This window comes from Cherax quadricarinatus, chromosome 5 (assembly GCF_038502225.1).
Source record: "Cherax quadricarinatus isolate ZL_2023a chromosome 5, ASM3850222v1, whole genome shotgun sequence".
NCBI lineage: Eukaryota > Metazoa > Arthropoda > Malacostraca > Decapoda > Parastacidae > Cherax > Cherax quadricarinatus.
Genome location: NC_091296.1, coordinates 28156611 through 28168834, shown reverse-complemented (window position 1 = coordinate 28168834; position 12224 = coordinate 28156611). Strand labels below are relative to the sequence as shown.

The 12224-nt window shown below is 37.0% G+C and overlaps 1 protein-coding gene across 5 annotated transcripts in view; it reads right to left on the bottom strand.

Annotated features, from left to right (window-relative positions):
* Positions 1–12224, bottom strand: part of Vps15 (vacuolar protein sorting 15) — a 164744-nt gene that overhangs the window by 281 nt on the left and 152239 nt on the right. For 4 of the 5 annotated variants that reach the window (XM_053771055.2, XM_053771056.2, XM_053771054.2 and 1 more), the window contains exons 29-30: positions 5905–6080; positions 461–798 (exon numbers count right to left, since the gene is read on the bottom strand). In XM_053771055.2, the coding sequence (XP_053627030.1) occupies positions 588–798; positions 5905–6080 (387 nt within the window). In that variant the 3' untranslated portion in view covers positions 461–587. Of the gene's footprint in view, positions 1–460; positions 799–5904; positions 6081–12224 lie in introns of those variants that run through there. The other variant, XM_053771053.2, reaches the window with a different exon arrangement.

Here is a 12224-nt window from a genome sequence, read left to right as displayed (position 1 = left end):
TACTGTCTCATGATATATACATCTTCTAAGAGATGTATTTCTTCAGTATATTTCATGTTCTAACCCCTTTTCTTATATATATTACTAAATTTAAAAGGAGAAGCTTTTGTTTTTTCTTTTGGGCCACCCTGCCTTGGTGGGATATGGCTGGTTTGTTGAAAGAAAGACAAAGATTTCATATTCTCATTGTATCCATTGACAAGACTAAACACAAGGACCCTGCATAGATAGCACCTTCTTTTTAATGTTTCATGTTTTTGCTGGCTTCAAACTGAACCATTTTTCATTATGCTCCACCCGCTGGCAATCTTCGCTGGCAGGTGGAACAATGGCTCAATTGAAAGCCAATGAAAACATGGAATACCAAAAGAGGTGCTGTATATATGGGGTTCTCTGTATATATACACTTTCTGTATGCACTACCTGTAAAAAATACTAAAATCAAATAAAATTTCCATCAGAATAAGAAGTTACTGTATTTCACTGTTTCAATGCACATAATGGCATCAAGGAAACTTTCAATAAAAAATGTTTATTTTACACAATTTTTTCAACACTTAAAATTAAGTAAATGACTACCAATGCTTTTATTTCCACATCTTTATAGTTCCATCTCTGCCGGAAGTAATGACTAGTCGCTGAGGTTCATTCATAACAATGACATCTGTTATAATGTCTTTATGGCCTGGTGGAGGCTGGTCTGGTCCTCTCTTGGGTGTGTCATCACTACTGGAAGGTGTGCTACGAGGTTTGTTTGCAGTTTCTACAATCACTTCCGTACCATCAACAACACGAGAGCTGTTATTGAAGAAGTACTATTAGTATACTCTTGATACATTATGTCATTATAGTTTTAAATATAATTTTAATACAATTACACATGTCTTTCAAAAAGAGAAGTACTGTACTGTAGAGCAGTGTTTTTGCATTTTTAGTTATAACTTATTATTAATATCTATTTATCAACACTAATAATTTCCTGTATACAAAACCAAATCTGATTTATGTAACTGAGAAATAATTAATAAGTAGATTAACACAATATGAAGCAGAACTGAAAAATATAGTAAAACCCTGATTTAATAGATTTGGAATATAACAGACAAAATCTGTGGCTAGGAAAAGTCCACTAAATCTAGAATTTTCCATTATCTGTTATAGTTTACTGGGTGTATTAATTTTGAATTTAACAGACAAAGTGTGTTATAGCCAGAATTTTTCATTACTGTTACTGTCTGCTGAATAAATACAATAGGATCCCTGTTTCCATGGGGTATATGTTCCATGGGCATGCTGTGGATACTGACAGTAAATAGTAGCGAACCCTATACTATATAAGTCATTTTTCGTTTACATAAACACTTATTATAAAGTTTAATTGATAAATTATGCATAATAAGTGGAGAATTATCACTTTTTCACTGATGGGAAGCACTTCACATTTCTCTTAGGCTATGAAGAACTTCCATCATCACTACTGCACTTTGAGGTCATCATTAAGCAAAATTAAGGGTTATTTTTGGGCCACAGGAAACCGCGGACAACTGAAACCATGAATACTAGACCCACGATTATGGATTTAACAGACTTTGTTCATTAACCCTTTCACTGTCGAGACCCCTGCTCACAAACTTGTTCTCAGTGTCGATTAAAAAAAAAAAAAAAAAAAAAAAAAAAAAAAAAAAAAAAAAAAAAAAAAAAAAAAAAAAAAAAATCTTAAGAAATGACAGAGAATCTTTTTCTGATAGTAATGACACCAAAAGTATGAAATTTGATGGAAAAAATGAAGAATTACGCTTTCGCAAATTTAGTGGTCTCGGCGATATTTACGCATCAGCGATTTTTCCCACTTTGAGCCCTATTTTCTGCCAATTCCATTGTCCCAGTCAACCAAACTCATAGCTATATCGCTAGAACTCCTGTTCTATCAATTGAGTACAAGAAACTGCCCATTTACTAAGTTCAACTACTCAATAAAGTGATCAGAAATTGGTAATTCGGTCAACTTCATACACAATTCCAGGAAGGCCAATTTCAAAATAGGGTCCAGAATTAACAATGCAAACATTCCTAGGCACTAAAATAACATTCTTTCTGTTCATTAGTCACGTCTTCAGGCCTCTCTTATATTTTATAATTCACAAAAATAGAAAATTTACTGCTATGCAGACTACTGCATTACTGTAAAAATGGTATAAATAATATCACTGCAGTTGTGAAAGCATATTAGACCCACCAGTTTGATGTGTATTGGATAAGTGACGTGATCTGTTTACTCTTGAACATCGGCAAAAACTGAACATTTCCGCTAATTTGAGCTCAATTTCAAGGCACTTTTAGTCCTTAAACAATTAAAAATAATTTCTAGTTCTGTAATATATCATCCATTCTATCAAATGAGACCAAGAGAATGAGAATACCATATGAAAGTTGCTGTTTTAACCCTTTCAGGGTCCGTCCCGTAGATTTACGGCTTTACGGTGAGTGTCCAAACCGTAGATCTACGCCATGAGCTCAGCTCACTCTGATAAACTGTGAGTGGTACATTTGGGCCTAGATATGAGAGAATACATCTATGTGGTATGTGTGCACAACATAAAACAGATCCTGCAGCACACTGTGTATAATGAGAGAAAAAACTGAAATCATGATTTTTCGATTAAAACAGCAACTTTGCAGTGTTTTTTCGTATGTTTTTTTAGTTGTATTTGCGATTTCTTGGTCTCATTTGATAGAATGGAAGACATATGACAGAAATAGAGATGATTTTGATTGGTTTTAGCACTGGAAATGGCTTGAAACTTAGCTCAAAGTAGCGGAAATGTTAAATTTTTGCCGATATTCAAGAGTAAACAAACGACCTCACACGTCTAATACACGTCAGCTGGTGGGTCTAATATACATTCACAAATATGGTGATGATATTTATACAATTATTACAGTATTGCATAACAGTATTTCTTCTATTTTTTGGTGTGAATAAAAATTCATTATGTGAATAAAAAATCAAAATGGAATTTATTTGTAAAGCCTCAAAACATAACTAATGAACAGAGGAAATGTTAGTTTAGTGCCAGGAATACCTACATTGTTTATTCTGGACCCTATTTTGAAATTGGAATATTTTGAACTTTGTGTTAAATTGGCCAAATTAACAATTTCCGATCACTTTATTTTGTAGTTGAAACAGTTGACTTGGCGATTTCTTGTGCTCAATCGATAGAATAGAAGTAATACTAGTGAAATAGCTAAGAATTTGGTTGATTGGAATAATGTAATTGGCCTAAAATGGGAGTCAAAGTCGGCAAAATCGCCGATTCGTAAATATCACTGACACATCAAAATTCGCGAGAGCATAATTTCGTCAATTTTCCACCAAATTTCGTACTTTTTGTTTTATTACCTTCACAAAAAGATTATCTACGATTTCATAAGAAAAAATAACAAATTTTTTTTTTGAAAATTCTTGGACACTGGTGCGTGACTCCAGATTTGGGCCTTGGACCCTGAAAGGGTTAAAGGAAAAATATGGTCGGAGTTTTTTTTCTCATTATGCACTGTGTGCTGCAGGATTTTTTTTACTGCGCACACTGACCACTAAGATCCATTCTCTTATATGTAGGCCTACCAGCCTTCTCCCACAAGATTGGAACCCACTAGAATTTTGGCATACTATTATGGGAATGACACTGGCTTGCAAGCCAAAATATTATGGGACTGACAGTGAAAGGATTAAATCCAGAATTGTCAGTTATTATTATGATCAAGGGAAAACAGTCTCATCACTTGGACTTAACCCTTTGACTGTCGCAACCCCCAATCCTGAGGTGTCTCCTGGTGTCGCAAATTTTAAAAAAACAAAAAAAATTATTTTTTCTTATGAAATGATAGAGAATCTTTTCCCGATTGTAATGACACCAAAAAAACGAAATTTGATGGAAAACTGACGGAATTATGCTCTGTCGAAGTTAGCGACCTCGGCGCTGTTTACAAATCGGCAATTTCGCCCACATTGAGCCCTATTTTCGGCTAATTCCATTGTTCCAGTCGCCCAAACTCATAGCTATTTCTTTAGAACTCCATTTTTTCTATCGATTGAGTGCAAGAAATTGCCCATTTACCGATTTCAACTACCTAATAATGTGGTCAGAAATTTGCAATTTGGCCAATTTCACAAAAACTAAAAAATATGACAATTTCAAAATAAGGTCCAGAATGAACAATGCAGACATTCCTGGCTCTAAAATAACATTTTCTTTGCTCATCAGTAATGTCTCCAGGCCCCTCTGATATTACTCTTACTTTCTGTTTTTAATTTTTATTCAAACAAAATATAGAAGTCTTACTATTATGCAGACTACTGCAATACTGTAATAATTGTATAAATAACATCAACCTATTCAAGACTGCATATTAGAATGGCTAGTTGGACATTTATTGGGCAATGGCATCATTTGTTTACTTTTGAACATTGGCAAAAATCAAACATTTCCCCTACTTTGAGCTCCATTTCTAGGTTCTTTTTATAGTAAAATCAATCAAAATCACCTCTATTTCTATAATATGTTTTCCATTCTATCAAATGAGACCAAGAAAACAAGAATACAACCATAAATACTATACGAAAATAGACCACAAAGTCAGCATTTTAATTAAAAAAAACAGTCAGAGTTTTTTTTTTCTCATTATGCACTGCGTGATCCAGGATTTTTTTATATGGTGCACACTGACCACACAGACCCATTCTCTCACATGTGGGCCTACCAGCTTTCTCCTGCTTGATTTGAAGCCGCTAGAATTTATGAGTATATATACGTCAAACACTGTACCTCGTAAGACGCATATATACGGCCGCGACAGTCAAAGGGTTAATGGACAACCGACATTAACAGACACCTCCACCCTCCTGTAAGTCTGCTAAATCAAGGCTTGACAATACTGAAAATAAAGAGCTAGTAACTTCTAAAAACATGCCAACAGTTTGAAACCCAATTTATTTTGATGCTAGATTTGATGGTCACTAATGAAGACCAAGAATGCCTGCTAGATATATTGCAAGAAATAACCTAGTACTGGAAAACAGAAACCAGCATCTATCTGCTGGAGATTGTAAGGTCTTGAACAGTGCAATAAACTGAAGATTTTGCAAGTTGATTTTCCTGAAATTTGATTGTAGTCAGAAATCCAAAAATATCATTCTCTTTTTCTTTTTTTCAACAAGTTAGCTGTCTCCCACTGAGGCAGGGTGGCCCAAAAAGAAAATCCCCAAAATGAAACTTTCATCATCATTCAACACTTTCACCCCACTCATACATAATCACTGCTTTTGCAGAGGCGTCCAGATACAACAGCTTAGAAGCATATATAAAGATACAATATAAAAAGGTGACCTGAAATAATATAATAAACTATACTATTTACCACATAGGATATAATATCAGGGCCCCAATTATATATATACCGTTCTGTTATTCTCTATGTGTCTACTAAAAATGTAGCATGCAGAATTGAATGTGAGGACTCAGAGGTTTGAATTGTTTTTAATTTTCTTTGAGAGTCTTAGATAACAATGAATAATAACAACAGCAAGTGGAGTGTATGGCTCAGATGTGAAAATAATGGGCCAAGGAATCAAAGATGTAGATAGATCTAGGTAATAATCAGACTGAGGGTTAAAAAAAAAAAATAGTTAACAGTGATATTGTATAATAATGAAATGCAAAATCATTGATGAACATATCCCTTTCTTACCAGGTTCTCTGGAACCAAATTTTTAACTCGGATATTAAACAATAAGGTATTATTGTTCAAATTTTTTATGATGTTTGTGTGAAGATAATACATGTGAGGTCTTACTCTATTAAGGAAGAATAAGGTAAAGAATCAATAAAGTAATAGTAATACCTGTAGGAAATAGGCCACTGCAAGTATGGGTCATTGGCAGCATGGCAAACAATATATGAAGATTCAGGTTCACAAAGATCCCAATAACGGAGTCTACCATCCGTGCCACCAGCTAGAACATATGCTCCTCTGTCTCCCTGACTTACATACATGCCACAAACACTATTGTTGCACAGCTGTAAGTAAAGAACATTACATTGCAATAAACCTTGAACTTATTTATATAATACAGCAGTCAGTATCCTCCTAGACAGACTTATTTCAGTTATAAAAAATGATAATCATAGATAAAATAAATTTATTTAAGGACATATAGGTTTTTTTTTTTCAACAAGTCAGCCATCTCCCACCTAGGCAGGGTGACCCAAAAAGAAAGAAAATCTCCAAAAAGAAAATATTTTCATCATCATTCAACACTTACACCTCACTCATACATAATCACTGTCTTTGCAGAGGTGCATAGATACAACAGTTTACAAGCATATATAAAGATATATCTCATATCCCTCCAGACTGCCAATATCCTAAACCCCCTCCTTTAAAGTGCAGGCACTGTACTTCCCATTTCCAGTACTTAAGTCTGGCTCTATAAAAACAGCCGGTTTCCCTGAATCCCTTCACTAAATATTACCCTGCTCACACTCCAACAGCTTGTCAGGTCCCAAAAACCATTCATCTCCATTTACTATCTAACATGCTCACTAATGCTTGCTGGAAGTCCAAGCCCCTCGCCCACAAAACCTCCTTTACCCCCTCCCTCCAACCTTTTCGAGGATGACTCTTACCCTGCTTTCCTTCCCCTACAGATTTATATGCTCTCCATGTCATTCTCTCTAATTGACCAAACCACCTCAACAAACACTCTTCAGCCCTCTGACTAATACTTTTATTAACTCCACACCTTCTCCTAATTTCCACACTCCAAATTCTCTGCATAATATTTACACCACACACTGCCCTTAGACAGGACATCTCCACTGCCTCCAACTGCCTCCTCGCTGCAGCATTTACAACCCAAGCTTCACACCCATATAAGAGTGTTGGTACCACTATACTTTCATACATTCCCTTCTTTGCCTCCATAGATAATGTTTTTTGTCTTCACATATACCTCATTGCACCACTCACCTTTTTTCCTTAATCAATTCTATGGTTAACCTCATACTTCATAAACCCATCCGCTGACATGTCAACTCCCAAATACAGTGGACCCCCGAGTTTCGTGATTAATTCGTTCCAGAGTGTCTGCATAATGACGAAATTGCTGAATGGCGAAACTATTTTCCCCATAAGAAATAATGGAAATAAAATTAATCCGTTCCAGACACTCAAAAATATTTAATTTTTTTTTTTAAATTAAATAAAATAAAGATTTACATACAGAAAACAATGAGAAATCAAGTACATACATATATAAAATAATAACAACATTACACTTACCTTTACTGAAGACTTTTGGGTGGATGGAAGATGGGAGGTGGGGATAGGAGGAAGGTGTACACTATTGTTTGGAAGGGGAATCCCCTTCCATAAAGACTTCAGGTACCAAGTCCTTATCAAGGGTTACTTCCTTTCTTTGTTTTTTAATGACACTGGGAACAAATTGAGAGTCACTGGACCCCTGTCACACAAAATATCTGCCCAGAGAGCTCTGGTTCTGGCATTTCTTTAAGATTTCTCTGAAGTGGGACACAACAGTCATTGTACATGTTGCCAACATGGCCTGCAACAGCTTTGTCAGGGTGAAGTTCATCCATAAATAATTGCACTTTAGTCCACTTTGCACAAATATCCTTAATCTTTGAAGAAGGCACCTTCCTTCATCTCTCTTCCTCCTCCCCTGCAGCAATTTCCTGAGCTGTGGTCTGTTGGTGTTGCAGATGAAGCTCTTGCAGCTCTGCAGTGGTTAGCTCTTCATCATGGTCCTCCACCAACTCTTCCACATCCTCGAAACTCGCATCCAACCCCATGGAATTCCCCAGCGACACAATACTTTCTACAATTGGCATAGGCTCCTTAGGGTCAGCCCCAAACCCTTCAAAATCCCTCTCCTGTACACATTGTAGCCACAATTTTCTCCAAGCAGAATTCAAAGTTCTGCAAGTCACTTCCTCCCAAGCCTTACTTATAAGGTTTATGCAAGTGAGGATACTGAAGTGATCTTTCCAGAACTCTCTCAGGGTCAATTCAGTGTCTGAGGTCACTTCAAAGCACTTTTGAAACACTGCTTTGGTGTACAGTTTTTTGAAGTTTGAAATGACCTGCTGGTCCATGGGCTGGAGGAGAGGAGTTGTATTAGGGGACAAGAACTTCACCATGATGAAAGTAAAGTCCTCCACCATTTGCTCTTCCAAGTCTGGAGGATGAGCAGGAGCATTATCCATTACCAGGAGGCACTTGAGTGGCAATTTATTTTCCAGGAGGTATTTCTTCACACTGGGGCCAAACACTACATTAAACCAGTCAAGGAAAATTTCCCTTGTGACCCATGCCTTACTGTTAGCTTTCCACATCACACACAAATTACTCTTGGTGACATTGTTTTTCTTGAACACTCTGGGATTTTCAGTGATACACCAGTAAAGGCTTCACTTTGCAATCCCCACTAGCATTACTACAAAATATGAGAGTTAACCTGTCCTGGGAGTGCTGTTTCCTCCTGAGTGATGTAGGTCCTCTTTGACATTTTCTTCCAAAAGGGGCCTGTTTCGTCACAAGTGAACACTTGTTAGGGTTAGAATTCTCCAGTGTCTACGTACTCCTTAAACTCCTGTACAAACTTCTCAGCTGCTTTTTTGGCAAAACTGGCAGCCTCACCATGCCTTACCACACTGCGTATGCCACTACACTTCTTAACCCCTTGACTGTCGCAACCCCAAATCCTGAGGTGTCTCCTGGTGTCGCAAAATTTCTGAAAAAAAAAAAAAATTATTTTTTCTCACGAAATGATAAAGAATCTTTTCCCAATTGCAATGACACCAAAAGAACAAAATCTGATGGAAAACTGATGGAATTACACTCTCGCAAAGTTAGCGACCTTGGCGATATTTATTAATTGGCAATTTCACCCACTTTGAGCCCTATTTTCGGCTAATTCCATTGTTCCAGTCGACCAAACTCATAGCTATTTCTTTAGAACTCCATTTTTTCTATCGATTGAGTACAAGAAACTGCCCATTTATCAATTTCAACTACCCAATAATGTGGTCAGAAATTTGCAATTTGACCAATTTCATGAAAATTAAAAAATATGACGATTTCAAAATAGGGTCCAAAATGAACAATGCAGACATTCCTGGCTCTAAAATAACATTTTCTTTGTTCATCAGTCACATCTCCAGGCCCCTCTGATATTACTCTTGCTTTCTATTTTGAATTTTTATTCAAATAAAAAATAGAAGATTTACTGTTGTGCAGACTACTGCAATATTATAATAATTGTATAAATAATGTCAATCCATTCATGACTGCATATTAGAATAGCTAGTTGGACATTTATTGGAAAATGACATCATTTGTTTACTTTTGAACATCGGCAAAAATCAAACATTTCCCCTACTTTGAGCTCCATTTCAGGGTTCTTTTTCATAGTAAAACCAATCAAAATAACCTCTATTTCTATAATATGTTTTCCATTCAATCAAATGAGACCAAGAAAACGAGAATGCAACCATAAATACTATACGAAAATAGACCACAAATTCGGCATTTTAATTAAAAAAATGGTCGGAGTTTTTTTTTATCATTATGCACTGCGTGCTGCAGGATTTTTTTATATGGTGCACACTGGCCACACAGACCCATTCTCTCACACGTGGGCCTACCAGCTTTCTCCTGCTTGATTTGAAGCCGCTAGAATTTATGAGTACGTACATATACGCAAACACGGTGGCTCGTAAGATGTATATATACGACCGAAACAGTCAAAGGGTTAAATCTCTCAAAACATCCTTTGCTGGCCTTAAACTCACAAGCATCACCATTCATTGCAGGCATTTTCTTTATGAGATCGTTACGCAACTGCCTTGCCTTTTCACATATTATCGACTGCATAATGCTATCTCCTGCTAACTGTTTTTGAGTAATTCACACCAACAATAACCTTTCCACTTCTTCAAGGGTTTGCAATCTCTTTTTTGTCAGCATATCTACCCTTTTTACAACAACAGCACACTTTATTTCCTTTCCCTTCGCCACAATCGAAGTGATGGTTGAATGGGGTTTGCCATACATCCTGGCAAGTTCTGTAACATGCACTCCGCTCTCATATTTTTCATTGATTTCCTTCTTGACTTCAATCATGTTCCTCAATTTCTTTACCAAATGGTTGGCACTAGCTTTCCTTGGGCCCACGGTGACTTATTTAGCAGTTACAAGCACAAAAGACAATGGATTATTATGAAATGTATTGTATGAACCCATGGGGTGATGGTCACACACTGGTAAACAATGGCACACTGAGTGTGAATTGTGCAGGAGACTGGCTTTGTGTGCGTGGTGACGGGCGGATGCGTACCGGACGGTCGCCGAATCATGAGTCCAATCACGAACCAGGAGATGATGCAACCAGGTCCTTACTGGACACTCTCACACACATATCAGTAACCTATACTATTTCTTTCGATGATCTTTGTAACAGTCTTGTGTCATTGTCATACTCCTACCCATAATAATAATATGTCAATATGTAAAAGTGTCTGAAAACTCTGCTCCCAAGACAACATGGTGAAGGGGTACTACAGATGCAACCAGTAGCCTTAAGGAACCCTGAGAACATCCTGTTAAAGAGTTGCTAGGCCAGCATAACATTTTGTCTCATCAAAACCCCTACCAAGGTGGAGTATTATTTTGGATGTTGAATTATACTGGAGACCTTCTACCCAACGCACTTTAATAACAAGCACTGACATTTCTATAAAATAAAAATTAATACAGCTACACTCATATGAATCTCTTACTGGTGTAGCACCATACATATGTTATTAACTGGTTAAGTGGCCATTACACATTTAATGTAGCTGGTATAGTGATATGGACAAGCTGTAGGTAAAAGACATTTCATAAGGAAAGAAACTTAATAAGAAAACATTTTGCCATGAGTAGCTTCTTAAGGCCTAATGCAAGGTAGCCAGGACAAGCAGAATATATAGTACAAGAGGTCAGGTGAATAGGTCAAAAGTGGGATAACATAATAAAAGTAATAAAAGTGGAAGTGGCAGCATCTGCCTGGGGTGGGCCAGTAGTTCTCCTGCAGTATTCTCAAGTGCAACTTGGTATCATCTAATGGCAGTGTCACTGTTGGGTAGCAATTGTTTGGGCATGGTTTTAGATACACTACAACTGACTGACTTCTATGTTCACTTGACCTCTTGCACTATTAATGAATCTTGTTCTAGCTTCCTTGTATTAGGACTGACAAAGCCACTCGTGGTGAATGCCCTGATTAATGTCTTGATCAGTACATATGAGTCTTTTACTTGCTACACAAACACACAATTACAAGTATTCCTTATCTTTCCATGTTTTAGCAGTAAACAGTGAATGGGGGAAAAAGTGACCATTGCTTTATGTGCCTATTTAATATTTCTTTAAAATCTCAATCCATCAATATCAATCTATCTTAATCAATTAAAACTAAACACTATGCTTTTCTGAATTTTAAACCTGTAATATGTGCCACATTATTAAAGATACAGTAGAACCTCTACTTGCAAGTGCATCCACGTGAGAGTTTTTCCAAATACGAGCAGTCGATGGGTCTATTTTTTGCTTCCATACGCGAGCAAAATTTCCATAAGCGAGCAGATCTCAAGGCAGGTTCCTTGAGGCTGGTGAGGGGCTCCTGCTCTTTTTTTTTTTTTTTTTTTTCAACAAGTCGGTCGTCTCCCACCGAGGCAGGGTGACCCAAAAAAAAAGAAAGAAAATCCCCAAAAAGAAAATACTTTCATCATCATTCAACACTTTCACCACACTCACACATTATCACTGCTTTTGCAGAGGTGCTCAGAATACAACAGTTTAGAAGCATATACGTATAGAGATACACAACATATCCCTCCAAACTGCCAATATCCCAAACCCCTCCTTTAAAGTGCAGGCATTGTACTTCCCATTTCCAGGACTCAAGTCCGACTATATGAAAATAACCGGTTTCCCTGAATCCCTTCACTAAATATTACCCTGCTCACACTCCAACAGATCGTCAGGTCCCAAGTATCATTCGTCTCCATTCACTCCTATCTAACACGCTCATGCACGCTTGCTGGAAGTCCAAGCCCCTCACCCACAAAACCTCCTTTACCCCCTCTTTCCAACCCTTT